Source organism: Eubalaena glacialis, chromosome 2, assembly GCF_028564815.1.
Source record: "Eubalaena glacialis isolate mEubGla1 chromosome 2, mEubGla1.1.hap2.+ XY, whole genome shotgun sequence".
Classification (NCBI taxonomy): Eukaryota; Metazoa; Chordata; class Mammalia; order Artiodactyla; family Balaenidae; genus Eubalaena; species Eubalaena glacialis.
Genome location: NC_083717.1, coordinates 58917236 through 58932819, shown reverse-complemented (window position 1 = coordinate 58932819; position 15584 = coordinate 58917236). Strand labels below are relative to the sequence as shown.

The window sequence follows — 15584 nt, the reverse complement described above, 5'->3', positions numbered from 1 at the left end:
GTACGCAGCTGTTAGCAAATCAGGCTGGGGTCCAGTTCTCACAAGATTTACGTCCTTGGTGAGGCACGGGAGAGGGCAGACGGATGCGTAATTAACCAGACACGTGGGCTGGCCCCCTGGGGATGCTCAGACCCGGTGGCTTGCTGCCTCTTCCTTTTGGGGGTAGATGCACGCTGTGCCCTTACTTGGAAGATAACTGTACTGCTCCTGACCACGCCTTCACAATCTGGGTTAAACTCACTTTGATAAAGGAAAAAAAGCTTTTTCAGGTTAACCCCACTCTGAGTGTCCTCCACCAGCTCCCAGTGGGGACTTGCAGGCTCTCTTTTGAGGTATCTTTGACACACATGGCAATGGCCTTTTCCCAGTGCTTTTCCCTCCTTTCTTGGAGGATGCTGCATCTTGGGCACCCTGTTCTGCCCTCTGCGAACAGGAGCTAGGAGCCGGAGAGGAGGGAAGACTCACGGAGGTGTCCAGATGTGAGCAGGAGCCTCCCTCTGTGGGTCCCACAGGGCCCCTGTTGTTAGAATGCGTTCAGGGGGAGGGACTCCTGGAGATCTGGGAATAGCCACGCCAGAATGATAGAGGCTGTGCTGGAATCAGAACCCAGGAAATCTGTAGTCTAAAAGTTGCTCAGAGGTGTCATTTAGGCATTGGGAAATGTTCAGAAATAACAGAGAAGGTCTAAACACCAAAACTCTTCAAGCACAGACTTTCTCTCCCCACTGCAGCTGCAAGATAAAGCACATGTTCGTGAATCCAACCCATCCTCTTAAGGGTTTCAAGGAAATACTGCCCTGTCCTAGTTTGTGTCCTTCTTGAGGCGGTTCCCTGAATGCTAATGTTAGGACACGTATTGAGGGGAAGCCAGTAGCTCCGCTTTTAATTAAGGAAATCTCACGTGGTCTTTTAACAACCAAAAACCAGACAAAACAATATAGCTAAAACTGGGAAATGGCTTCTTTTTCACATCAAATGATGACTTTTAGAAGCGGTTTGTTTTGCCAACATCCTCCCTGGCCTCCGGTCCCTTTTCTGCACCCCACCCCCAGGGCCTGAGTTCCTCAGGGACCATTTCCAGTGTGGGCCCAGGGCTGCTGCCAGGCCTGGGCGTCCTGGTAACAGGTGCTTGGCTATGCGAGAGCGCTTGACAGTCTCACCTGCAGAGGGACCGCTCCTCACCTTGCTGCTAACCCACACAGGAAGAAGGGGCTGGACCCTGCTCGAAACAGAAACAGATGCAGTGCGCTGTGTTTATTTCCTGGTTTGGTTTAGAGTTGTAATGCTTTGCCTGTGAGGGGTGTGCGAAAGACCAGCCTCCCGGAAGCCTGGGTGTCGGCTTTACCTTTGTCTGAAATAGAGGCGGTCCACCCGTGTGCCCAATGACCGATACACACTCACAGATGTCGGGTGCCTGCCTCTACCCGGTAAGTCACTGTACCCGCCATGAGGCTGTTGTCACTGCAGGAGCAGGTGACTGCCTTCTAGCCCCAGCTTCTGTGTCCTGCCAAATAAAGTAGGTAGAGGAAACTGGACCCGGTTAGTGGTGTTTGAACGTATTTTTTGTTTGTTTATTGGAACTCTTTTTTTCCAAATGAAATCTCAAGAGGAACTCCAGGATATAAAAGAGTGAAAAGAGGAACCACTGTGGTTGAAGCTGAGAGTGGGACCCCTTCCTTCTCTCCGTCTGAAAATCCCCAAGGCATCTCCTGGACCCTAAGGCTCAGAGGAAAGTCTGGATACGAGGGACTCAATGCATTCGGTGGTGACTTGGAGCTTAACATTTTATTATTTTATATCTTTCTCCTAGATGTGTTCTCCTTTAGGGCAAGAACTCTCTCATTTTTTGTTGTACCCTGAGCACCTAGTGCTTCATACACAGTGGTAACTTGAACCAAGAATCAGGAACCAGTGGTAGTTTGTAACTTCTGGCCTTCTTGACTTAATCTTATAATCCATTGCGAAGCGTATAGTTCTTCTGTCTCCCAACACACCCTCTTGCTTTTTCTACTTAGAACGCTACTATGAGCCAGGTGTTGACTCTCCTGGGCAGGCCCCAGTTCCCCTCATGGATACACAGCGGTCATTTCGTGTCACAGCCAGCATACTTTTCCCAGTGTGTTCCCGGAGCCCTTCCCATGCTGACTGTGGTCAAGTTAGTGACCTGCCAACAAAGTGTGAGCCCATCGTAAGGTGTTCTCGTTTGCAACATCAATTTTCAAGGGCCCCTGAGTCCAGGATTCCCTGTGCTTTGCCTTCTCTACCAGTGCTCGATGACCTTCACAGTGACCTGTTCTAAGTGAACTCAGGTTGTGTGCTCATCTGATTAGAAAGTAATTTTTTTCTTGGATATCAGTGTTCCAGCGTTCCATCAGTCCACTGAAGGAGTGATGGTTGATATTGCCAATGTAGGGATGCTTTATTCAAGGGGAGTATAGATCAAATTGATTATTGTAAAACAATGTTAAATTCTGTTTACAAACATGTATATTCTCAGAGAGATTATATCCTTTGGAAGAATACAACGTATTTATTGTTAGATACATTTTATCAAAACTTTAGAAAAGTAAGTTTTTATTATGGGTCTTATGGGAAATTTTAAGCATATGCAAAGAGAGCATAACATAATATTACCCACATGTTTATTAGGTAGTTTCAACAATTAGTATTTCACGACCCATCTTGTTTCATTGATATATTTACCCACTTAATTTTGTTATTTGGAAGCAAATAACATGTTATTTGAGGCAAATATTATTTATTTGTTAAATAACAAAATGTTATCTTTTTTCTTGTTTTTGAATTTTTGAATTTTATTTTATTTTTTTATACAGCAGGTTCTTATTATCCATTTTATACATATTAGTGTATATATGTCAATCCCAATCTAAAAATATGGAACGCTTCATGAATTTGCGTGTCATCCTTGCGCAGGGGCCATGCTAATCTTCTCTGTATCGTTCTAATTTTAGTATATGTGCTGCTGAAGCGAGCACCAAAATGTTGTTATCTTGAAGCAAATTCTGGGCATCATATCATTGCAACCTTAAATATTTCAAACATTTACATTTTATTTTATTTTAAGATTTTTTTGATGTGGACCATTTTTAAAGTCTTTATTGAATTTGTTGCAGTATTGCTTCTCTTTTTTTATGTTTTTTGGTTTTTTGCCCACGAGGCATGTGGACTCTTAGCTCCCCGACCAGGGATGGAACCCACACCCCCCTGCATTGGAAGGCAAAGTCTTAACCACTGGACCCCCAGGGAAGTCCCTCAACCACTTGCGTTTTAAAGATACATTCTGAAATTTGATCATGTTTTAGCATCAATGCATTTGCCTATGAATTTACTGAACTGCTATCCTTTATATGCAAACTTATTTTTTCAGTGTCACTATTTGTGATCAGCAAGTATGTATATATTCTATTCCCCTCATTTTCTCATAGAAAAGGGCATTAGTGTAATCTGGTCTGCACTTTGCCTTTTTTTTTTTTTTAAATTAATTAATTAATTTATTTATTTTTGGCTGCATCGGGTCTTCGTCGCTGTGTGCAAGCTTTCTCTAGTTGAGGTGAGCGGGGGCTACTCTTCGTTGCGGTGCGCAGGCTTCTCATTGCGGTGGCTTCTCTTGTTGTGGAGCATGGGCTGTAGGCTCGCGGGCTTCAGTAGTTGTGGCTCGCTGGCTCTAGAGCACAGGCTCAGTAGTTGTGGTGCATGAGCTTAGTCGATCCGCCGCATGTGGGATCTTCCCGGACCAGGGCTTGAACCCGTGTGCCCTGCATTTGCAGGCAGATTCTTAACCACTGCGCCACCAGGTAAGTCCTGCACTTTGCTTTTTTCACCTAACAGTTTATCCTGGAAATTGTTCCTTATCAGTATAGGTGAGTGGACCATGATCACAGCTTTATACCAGGTTTACTGATCTACAGGACAGCGGAGAGGAGCCCTAGCTTCTTCTTCCCCTGGGCCGATGCTGTTAACTTGGTGGTTTGAAGCATGTACCACCTTCCTTTGAGGACCGTGGGTCTACTTTAGATGAAAATGGTTGCAGAACACGCTAGCCGCCTACAGATTGTGTTTTCATGTAGTACACATTAAAAATATACTATAATAGGGCTTCTCTGGTGGCGCAGTGGTTGAGAACCTGCCTGCCAATGCAGGGGACACGGGTTCGAGCCCTGGTCTGGGAGGATCCCACGTGCCGCGGAGCGGCTAGGCCCGTGAGCCACAATTACTGAGCCTGCGCGTCTGGAGCCTGTGCTCCACAACGAGAGGCCGCGATAGTGAGAGGCCCGCGCACCGTGATGAAGAGTGGCCCCCGCTTGCCACAACTAGAGAAAGCCCTCGCACAGAAACGAAGACCCAACACAGCCATAAATAAATAAATAAATAAATAAATAAATAAATAAATAAATAAAAGATAAAGGGGCCATGTTAAAAATATATATATATACTATAATATATACTATATAGATTTTTATATAGTATATCAAGACAGTGTACTATGTAGGATATCAAGTTCCCTGTGGAAACTTTGAGTAACTGACACTTGTTTGCCTTTCTTTCAGATTTAATTAACCCGCACCCAAATGCTTCTGCAGAAAAAGCCAGAAATGTCCTAGCTGTGGAAACTGCCCCTGGAGAGCTGGTGGGAGAGCAAGCTGCAAATCAGCCCGCCCCAGGGCATCCAAATTCCATTAACTTCTCTTTGAAACAGTGGGGCACTGAGCTCAAGTGAGTCTTTGGAAAGCAGCATGTGAAACTGAAAATGGCTTATTTCTGATAATGTGTGTTATAATTTTATATATGAAATTATAAAACCACCTGACATTTGTGAAAGCATTTACCACAAGGTACTTTTGCATACTTCGTTATTTTTTTAGCTTGTATGGAATGCCTATTACGTGCCTGTTGCTGTGAAACACTTTCACACTCATGGTTTAATTGCTTGACTCTGTGAGGTAGGTCATATGGTTGACATTTTACAGAGAGAGCAGTTGGATCAGGAAGAGTCCTTGTCTAAGGTCACAAGTCTCCCAGGCTGCAGAGTTGAATGAGCATCACCACAATCAATTTTAGAACATTTTCGTTACCCCAAAAAGAAACCCCAGTACCCGTTAGCAGTCCCTTCCCCTTTCCCCCAAACCTCTTGCTATCCGGCCCTTGATAACCACTAATCTACTTTTTGTGTCAATGGATTTGCCTGTTCGGATACTTCATATAAATGATATCATACAGTGTGTGGTCCTCTGTGTCTTGCTTCTTTCACCGAGCATAATGTTTTTAAGGTTCATCCATGTTGTAGTACGTATTAGTACTTCATTTCTTTTTTTTTTTTTGTTATAAATTTATTTTATTTATTTTTAGCTGTGTTGGGTCTTCGTTGCTGCGCGCGGGCTTCCTCTAGTTGTGGCGAGTGGGGGCTACTCTTCGTTGCAGTGCGCGGGCTTTTCATTGTGTTGGCTTCTCTTGTTGTGGAGCACGGGCTCTAGGCACGTGGGCTTCAGTAGTTGTGGCTCGCGGGCTCTAGAGCGCAGGCTCAGTAGTTGTGGCGCATGGGCTTAGTTGCCCCATGGCATGTGGGATCTTCCCAGACCAGGGCTCGAACCCGTGTCCCCTGCATTGGCAGGCGGATTCTTAACCACTGCGCCACCAGGGAAGTCCCCATTTCTTTTTATTGAGCAATAAGATTCCATTATGTGGGTATACCACATTTTGTTTATCCATTCTTCAGTTAAGGGAAATTTGGGTTCTTTCCACTTTTTGGCTGCTATGAATACAGCTGCTATAAATATCTGTGTGCAGGTTTTATGTGGACATAAGTTTTCGACTTCTTTGAGTAAATACCAAGGAACACGATTGCTGGATCATATGGTAAGAGTATGTTTAATTTCGTAAGAAACTGCCAGTCTTCTGAAATGTACCACTTTGCCTTCATTTCTACCAGCAATGAATGAGAGTTCCTGTTGCTCCACATCCTTGCCAGCATTTTGTGTTGTCAGATTTTTGTCATATGATGACATATGATGTGACGCATTTTTCATATGCTTATTTGCCACCTCTGTATCTTCTTAGGTGGAGTGTCTGTTAAGGTCTTTGGCCATTTTTTAATTGGGTTGTTTGTTTTCTTATTATTGAGTTTTAAGAGTTCTGTGTATATTTTGGGTAGCAGTCCTTTATCAGATGTGTCTTTTGTAAATATATTTTCACAGTCTGTGGCAGTTGTTTAATTCTCTTATATTGCCTTTCACAGAGCAGAAGTTTTTAATTTTAATCAAGTCCAGCTTATCAATTATTTCTTTCAAGATTGTGTCTTTGGTATTGTATCTAATACCTTCACCATACCCAAGGTTGTGTAGGTTTTCTTCTGTGCTAACTTGTAGGAGTTCTATAATTCTGAGTTTTACATTTATGTCTATGATCCATTTTGAGTGAATTTTTGTGAAGTGTATAAGGTTTGTGTCTAGATCCTTTATTTTGCATGTAGATGTCTAGTTGTTCCAGCACCGTTTATTGAAGAGGTTATCTTTGCTCCATTGTATTGTCTTTGCTTTTTTGTCAAAGATCAGTTGACTGTATTTATATGATTCTATTTCTGGATTCTCTGTTATGTTCCATTAAGGTATTTATCTATTCTTTTGCCAATACCACACTGGCTTGATTACCATAGCTTTATAGTAAGCCTCAAAGTAGAATAGTGTCAGTCTTCCAGCTTTGTTCTTCTTCAGTATTGTGTTGGATATTCTGGGTCTTTCCCCTCTCCATGTAAACTTTAGAATCAGTTTGTCAATAACCACAAAATAACTTGCTAGGATTTTGATTGGGGTTGCATTGAATCTATAGATAAAATTGGGACGAACTGACAATGTTGAGTCTTTCTATTCATGAGTGTGGAATATCTCTCCATTTATTCTGTTCTTCTTTGATTTCATTCATCAGAGTTTTGTGGTTTTCCTCATACAGATCATATATATATATATATATATATATATATATATATATGTATACTTAGATTTATACTTAAGTACTTTGCTTTCTGGGGTGCTATTGTAAATGATATGGTGTTTTTAATTTCAAATTCCACTTGTTCACTGTTGTTATATAGGAAAACAGTTGAATTTTGTATATTAATCTTATATTGTGCAACCTTGCTGTAATCACTTATTCCAAGAGTTTTTTGGTTAACTCTTTCAGATTTTCTACATAGATGGTTGTGTCATCTATGAACAATTTTATGTCTTCCTTCCCAATATTTTTAATTTCTTTTCTTTGCCTTATTGCATTAGCAAGGACTTCCAGTACAGAGTTGAAAAGGAGTGGTGAGAGGGGACATTGTTGCCTTGTACCTGATCTTAGTGGAAATGCTTCAGGTTTCTTACCATTAAGTATGATGTTAGCTGTAGGCTTTTTGTAGATAGTCTTTATCAGGTTGAGAAAGTTCCCTCTATTCCTAGTTTACTGAGAGTTTTTATCATGAATGGGTGTTGGATTTTGTCAGATGCATTTTCTGCATCTGTTGATATGATTATGTGATTTTCCTTTTCTAGTCAGTGATGTGACGGATTACAATAATTGATTTTATTTTTTATTTTTAAAATTTATTTATTTTTATTTATTTATTATTTTTGGCTGTGTTGGGTCTTCGTTGCTGCGCGTGGGCTTTCTCTAGTTGCAGCGAACAGGGGCTACTCTTTGTTGCGGTGCACGGGCTTCTCATTGTGGTGGCTTCTCTTGTTGCGGAGCACAGGCTCTAGAGCGCAGGGGCTTGAGTAGATGCGGCGCATGGGCTCAGTAGTTGTGGCTCGTGGGCTCTAGAGCGCAGGCTCAGTAGTTGTGGTACATGGGCTTAGTTGCTCCGCGGCATGTGGGATCTTCTTGGACCAGGGCTCGAACCCATGTCCCCTGCATTGGCAGGCGGACTCTTAACCACTGCGCCACCGGGGAAGCCCCCAATAATTGATTTTAGAACGTTGAATGAGTCTTGTATTGGCAGGCGGACTCTTAACCACTGCGCCACCAGGGAAACCCCCAATAATTGATTTTAGAATGTTGAATGAGTCTTGCATACCTTGGATAAATCTCTCTTTGTTGTGAGGTATAGTTTTTTTATACATTTTTGAATTTGATTTGCTAATATTTTGTTGAGGATTTTTGTATCTGTGTTCATAAGAGACATTGGTCTGTAGTTTCTTTTTTTATTCTTTTTTTGGTTTGCCATTAGGGGAATGCTGCTCTCATAGAATGAGTTAGCAAGTATTCTCTCTGCTTCTATCCTCTGAAAGAGATTGTAGATAATTAATATAACTTCCTGGGACTTCCCTGGTAGTCCAGTGGTTAAGACTCTGTGCTCCCAGTGCAGGGGCCCAGGTTCGATCCCTGGTCAGGAAACTAGATCCTGCATGGCACAGCTAAAGATCCTGCATGCCGCAACTAAAAGATCCTGCATGGCGCAACTAAAGGTGCCGTACGTGGCAACGAAGATCCCGTGTACTGCAACTAGGACCCGGTGCAGCCAAATAAATAAATAAATATTTTAAAGATTAGTATAATTTCTTTCTTTAATGTTTGGTAGAATTCATCAATGAACCCATTTGAGCCTGTACTTTCTGTTTTGGAAGGTTATTATTGATTCCATTTTAAAAATAGATATAGGCCTATTCAGATCTTTTATTTCTTCTTGTGTGAGTTTTGGCAGATTGTGTCTTTCAAGGGATTGGTCCATTTCATCTAAGTTATCAGATTTATGGGCATAGAGTTGTTCATTGTATTTCTTGCGTATCCTTTTAATTTCCATGGAATCTGTAGTGATTTTCCCTCTTTAATCTCCGATATTAGTGATTAGTGTCATTTCTTTTTTCCTTAGTTAGTCTGGCTAGAGGCTTATCACACTGATTGATCTTTTCAAAGAACCAGCTTTGGTTTCATGTTTTTTTTTAACATTTATTTAATTTATTTTTTGGCTGCGTTGTGTCTTAGTTGCGGCACTAGGGATCTTTCGTTATGGTGCACGGGCTCTTCGTTGCAGTGTGCGGGCTTCTCTCTAGCTGTGGCACGGAGGCTTCTCTCTAGTTGTGGCCTGTGGGCTCCAGAGCACGTGGGCTCTGTAGTTGTGGCATGTGGGCTCTTTAGTTGTGGCGTGTGGGCTCAGTAGTTGAGGTGCACAGGCTTAGTTGCCCCACGGCATGTGGGATCTTAGTTCCCTGACCAGGGATCGAACTGGCATCCCCTGCATTGCAAGACAGATTCTTAAGCACGGGACCACCAGATAAGTCTCTGCTTTCATTTTTTTCTGTATTGATTTCCTGTTTTCAATTTTATTGATTTCTGCTCTACTTCTTATTATTTATTTTCTTCTGCTTACTTTGGATTTAATTTGCTCTTCTTTTTCTAGTATCCTATGGTAGAAACTTGGATGATTAATTTTAGATCTTTTTTCTTTTCTATTATATGCATTCAATGCTATAAATTTCCCTCTAAGCTCTGCTTTTGCTGCATCCCACAGATTTTGATAATTTATGTTTTCATGTAGTTCAGAATATTTTAAAATTTCTCTTGAGATGTCTTCTTTGACTCCTGTTAGTTGGAAATGTGTTGTTTAATCTCCGCATACTTGGGGATTTTCCTATTACCTTCTGTTACTGATTTCTGGTTTAATCCCACTGTGGTCTGAAAGCAGATGTTGTATGATTTCTGTTCTTTAAATTTGTTAAGGTGTGTTTTATGGCCCGGAATGTGGTTTGTCTTGATGAATGGTCCATGTGAGGAAAATGTATATTCTGCTCTTGTTGGATGAAGTAATTTATAGATATCATTCACATCAAGTTGATTGATGGTGTTGAGTTTGACTGTGTCCTTATTGATTTTTTGCCTGCTGGATTTGTCTATTTTGGATAGAGGGGTGTTGAAGTCTCCATCTATGATAGTGGATTCATCTATTTCTCCTTTCAGTTCTATCAGTTTTTGCCTCACATAGTTTGCTGCTCTGTTGTTAGGCACATACACAATAAGAATTGTTATGTCTTCTTGGAGGATTGACCGCTTTATCATTATGTCATGCCCTTCTTTATCCCTGATAACTTCCCTTACTTTGAAGTCTACTCTATGTGAATTTAATATAGCTCTCCTGCTTTCTTTTGATTAGTGTTAGCACAATATATTTTTCTCTATTTACTTAAATCTATTTGTGGCTTTATTTAAAAGTGGGTTTCTTGTAGACAACATATAGTTGTGTGCTGATTTTTGATCCATTCTGACAATTTCTGTCTTTTAATTGGTACATTTACACCATTGACATTCAAAGTGATTATTGATATAGTTGGATTAATATATACTGTATTTGTTACTGTTTTCTATTTGTTGTCCTTGTTCTTTATTGCTATTTTTGTCTTCCACTCTCTTAACTGCCTTTTGTGGTTTTAATTGAGCATTTTATATGATTCCATTTTCTCTCCTTTCTTGGCATATCAGTTATACTTTTTTTTCTTTTTTTTTTTTTTTACTTTTTTAGTGGTTGCCCTAGAGTTTCCAATATGCATTTACAACTAATCCAAGTCCACTTTGAAATAACGCTATCCACTTCACAGGTTGTGTGAGTACCTTATAACAACAAAATAATCCTAATATCCTCCTCTAGACCCTTATATCATTGCTGTTATTCATTTCACTTATATATAAAGCATACATAACACATATATACATAATATGTATACATAAGCATACATAATATATGCATAATATAAGCTTGCACATATATAAAATGTACATCAGTATACCATACATAACATGTATACATAAGCGTACATTGTTGGTATTATTATTTTGAACAAACTGTTACCTATTAGATCAATTAGAATAAGAAAAATAAAAGTTTTTATTTTACTTTCACTTATTCCTTCTTCAATAATCTTCCTTTCTTTATGTTAGATCTGAGTTTCTGACCTATATTATTTTTCTTCTCTCTAAAGAACTTAATACTTCTTGCAAGGCAAATCTACTAGCAACAGATTCCCTCAATTTTTTTTTTTGGTCTGAGAAAGTCTTTATTTTTTTAATTCTCCTTTACATTTGAAGGATAATTTCACAGTTTACAGAATTCTAAGTTGGTGGGATTTTTTTTCTCTCAACACCTTACGTATTTCAGTGTACTATTATTTGCATGGTTTCTGAGGAGAGGTCAGATGTAATTATCTTTGTTCCTCTATAGGTAAGGTAATTCTTTCAGAATTTTTTATCTTTGATTTTCTGTAATTTGAAAATGGTATGCCAAGGTATGGGCTTTTTGGCATTTATCCTGCTTGGTGTTCTCTGAGCTTGCTGGAGCTGTGGTTTGGTGTCTGAGGTTAATTTGGGGAAATAATCCATCATTATTGTTTCAAATATTTCTTCTTTTCCCCTCTCTTTCTTCTACTTCTGATATTCCCTTTATGCATATGTTACACCTTTTGTGGTTGTCCCATAGTCCTCAGATATTCTGTTCTTTTTGCTTTCCTTTTTTTTCTTTTTCCAGTCTTTGTTCTCTTTGCCTTTTAGTTTTGGAGGATTCTATTGAGATATCTGTATGCTCAGAGATACTTTCCTCAGCTGTGTCCAGTCTACTAATAAGCCTGTCAAAGGCATCCTTCATTTTTTTTTGCAGTGTTTTTTTATCTCTAGCATTTCTTTTTGGTTCTTTCTTAGAATTTCCATCTCTGCTTACACTGCCCATCTGTTCTTGCATGCAGTCTACCTTATCCATCAGGGCCCTGAGCATATTAATCATAGTTGTTTTAAATTTCCCGCCTGATACTTCCAACATCCCTGCCATGTCTGGTTCTGACGCTCGCTTGTCTCTTCAAACTGTGGAGGTTTTTGCCTTTTGGTATGCCTTGTAATTTTTTGTTGGTAGCTGAACATGATGTTCTAGGTAAAAGGTAACTGCTGTAAATAGGCTTTTAGTGATATGGTGATGAGGTGTGGGAGGTGAGGAAGTGTTGTGTAGTCCTATGATGAGGGCTCAATCTTTTAGTGAGCTTGTGCCTCTGGAGTTTGAACTTCGCAAGTGTTTCTCTGTGTTTTTATTCCTCCCTTAGGTGGGGCAGGATGGCTAGAATGGGCTGGAGTTGAGTATTCCCCTTCCCACAGGTCAGTTAGGCTCTGATAATACCCAGGTTAGGCTCTGGTTAATAGTTTCCCTGGAAGGCAGGCCTTGTTAAGAACAGAGTACTCAAAAATTATTTCTTTTCCCCTCTCCCTGCCAGAAGCCAGAGGGAATTTTTCTCTGGTATTCACTGTGGGAACCTGGTCGAGCTCCTGGAGGTAACTCTCACAATATTGTGGGGACCCCTATGACAGGCCCCCTGGAGTTTTTAACTCGCAGCTGTCTGTACTGAGCCTCCAGCAAGTCATCAATTACGGTGAGTTTTCCTACCCTGGCACTGGTTCCTTAGGTGCTCTAGGAAGCTGCGACTCCCTGTATTGGCCTGTCCTTCCAGTACTGGGGATAGCAGTTTGCCGTGTGTCCTCCCCTCTCTTATGGATCCAAGAAGTGGCTTGTTCCCTGGTCACTGTTTCCCCATATTCTCACTCCCTGAGCTGCTGTGTTCCGGCCATTCCGTACCTTGCTCCTCACCCAGGACCTTCACTCATGGTGTGTCCTTCTGCTTGGGGTGCCCCATGTCATCTGATTCAGTCCTTTGCCAGCCAGTACCGAAGGTAAGGTGGGAGGGAGGAGGCAAGGTGGGGCTGTCTCCCTGGGTGCCTGCAACTAGAGCAGCACTGCTTTCATTGATTTCAACCTGTTGGACTTCTCCTTAAAGAAAGGGTTCTATGCTCCTAAAAATGTTAGAAAGCCACCAAGAGGTTATCCCTTTCTTTTACTGGTTAAGAAGCTGAGGCTTAAGAGAGGTAATGAAACCACAGAAATGCGTCTTGGTGGGGGGCTCTGAGGAGCTCCGGTTCTTTATGTCTCAGCACAGGAAGAATTCTGTGAGAGGCAAAGTGATAGATAAGAAGTGGTTTATTACAATAGGACACTTGTGAGGTTTACAAGCGGGTGGGCAAGAGGGTGCCTCCCCAAGAACTTAGTGGGCTACAGTTTTATAATCAAAGGAAAAGAGGGGAGGGGGAAAAGACCACCTTCTTCCTTACTCTTTGAGTCTTCCATCATTAACTCCTCCGACATGTTGGGAGGGGGAGTTTTTGACCCTATATGGCCCATCCAGGACTGTCATGGTGCTATGGAAAAATTATTTCAGGTCTCAGTATAATGAGGGTCTTTCACTTTGAAATGTCACTTTTCCCAAATTATTGCTTTTTATGTGTGCAGAGCACGTCCTAGGGGTCATTAACTTACTGACATCACAGGGCAGGATGTGGGTATCATTCCACCATTGTTTTATTGTTTTGGGACATGTCTCATGCTTCTGTTGCATGGTTTTGTTGCTGAGCAAGCCTGCTTGGCTTTGTTGCTAGGCAGGCCTGCTTTCTTGAGTGGTCATTAACTTACAGGGGTCTCCCATACTTTTTTCTTTACTTACGTTCCCTTAGTGGAATTAACTATTTAATCACCTACTTTGTCCCTTTACTCTGTCCCTATCAGTAAAGTGACTTGCTCAAGACACATAGCAGGTATATGGCAGATCTGAAAGGCACCTTGGGTGCCTTGATTGGAGCCCGGTGTTCCTTCCACCTCTCATTGTAAGAACATATTCGGGAAACTGTTGATTTGCCAGATTTTCATGCCTAACTAGCCTCATCTGCCCTCAAAGTTAGATAATGGAAACGGGGGGAGACAGACCTGTAACACAGGCGGCTTTCTGATTATGGAGTGTGTCCAGCCTAGGAAAGTGAGCACGTGTCACCTTTACTTGTAACAACTGACTGTTCACTTTCAGGGTTAAAGGTCACTTGGAGTTATCGTCTGTCAGCTGTGCCTTCCCACTGTAGCCCAGTGATTAAGAGCCAGACAGCTGAGTTCAATTCCCAGATCTGGATAACTCAGGCAAATTACTTAACTTTCATTTGTAAAATGGGGGTAATAATCACATATACTTCAGGAGATCAACATGATGATGACAACTTAAGCTGACCCTCACTAAGTACTAGATGAGGGCTAGTTGTTGCCATTTTTGGGGGAGACACAGCTCATGGCAAAGCCATTCTCCACGGAGGTCCAGGGGGCCACTTCCTGTAGAAACCCTGATGTTTATTGATTGGCATAGGGATCTTAGGTGTTTATGGTTTTTGTTTTCTTTTTTTACTTATGGCGTGCTTAACAAAGGTTTAAATAAGATGCTTTAGGTGCGTAGAGAGATTTTAATGATCATAGAAGTATTAAAACAATATTTCTATATTTTAAATTCATGGCTCAAAAATTACATATATTTTATATAAATTTAAAATGGTGTTTTAATTAAAGTGGCTTAAGGGATAATTTTTTGTTTAAGTTTTTTTTTTTTAATTTATTTATTTTATTTTTGGCTGCATTGGGTCTTTGTTGCTGCGCACGGGCTACTCTAGTTGCGGCGAGCAGGCTTCTCATTGCAGTGGCTTCTCTTGTTGCGGAGCACGGGCTCTAGGCGTGTGGGCTCAGTAGTTGTGGCACACGGGCTCAGTAGTGTGGCTTACGGGCTCTAGAGGGCGGGCTCCATAGTTGTGGCGCATGGGCTTAGCTGCTCCAAGGCACGTGGGATCTTCCTGGACCAGGGCTCAAACCCGTGTCCCCTGCATTGGCAGGCGGATTCTTAACCACTGTGCCTCCAGGGAAGCCCCTTAAGGGATAATTGAATGCTTGTCTGCTGTGCTTTTATTGTGTTTATCAATACAGTTGAAACTCTCTTAACCAGCTTCCATTCCACCAGCTCCCCTGTTTAACTGACATTCTAAATTCCCTCTATAGAGCTGTGGTCAGCAATGACCGCACGAGACTAATGGGCTACTGCAGGGCACCCTGTGCCTCTGCTCCCACCAGCCACCTGCAAACTTACCAATAGTTGGCTGGCTTTGTTCCTAACTAGTTTTACTTGTTCTTGTAATTACATAATTCAGTGAAATACTTAGTAAACCCATAACATATTAAAATGAAACGTTTTTTCTGTGAAAAGTAAGTTGAACGCTTGGGGGAAATTTGATAAAGGTGAGTCACTAAAAAATTGCCAGGATGTGGGTGGCACAGTTGTGAAAGACAGGAGAAAAAAAATTGTTCAAAACCTATAAAGATTCTATACTTCGATTGTTTCACAACTGTAAATCCCCATTCTACTTTTTAAAAAGAAGCAAAACAAATTTGGGAAAGTTAGATGATGCCTTATGGGTGTGATTTATCCAAAAAAGATACCAGGGAACTGTGGTCAGTAGCCTCAGACTCAAGAAGAAGCCTTGGCTGGCCTACATCAGGAGGCTGGCACACCAGCGCACACTTACTTATGCCTTTATAGGTACATGTGTTTGTTTTAAGTTACTGTTAAATGGTTTCCCGCTTTAACCAACATTTTCATTAATCTACTAACAGTCCAGATCACTTCAGATAAAAGAATTCAGGTGAAAGCTCTCATGTGCAGTTCTGGCTGGTCCATGTGTGAGTGTGCATGCTTGGGGGTGGGAGTGGG

At 41.3% G+C, this 15584-nt stretch overlaps 1 protein-coding gene and 1 non-coding gene across 2 annotated transcripts in view; one reads left to right on the top strand and one right to left on the bottom strand.

The window, feature by feature from the left end:
* Positions 1–15584, top strand: part of TBC1D2B (TBC1 domain family member 2B) — an 86898-nt gene that overhangs the window by 26056 nt on the left and 45258 nt on the right. Inside the window, exon 3 of the mRNA XM_061180013.1 lies at positions 4569–4734. Coding sequence (XP_061035996.1) covers positions 4569–4734 — 166 coding nt within the window. The remainder of the gene's footprint in view (positions 1–4568; positions 4735–15584) is intronic.
* LOC133086436 (U6 spliceosomal RNA) lies at positions 2890–2996 on the bottom strand. Its single transcript, XR_009700191.1, has one exon. It is a non-coding gene; the product is annotated as a U6 spliceosomal RNA (small nuclear RNA).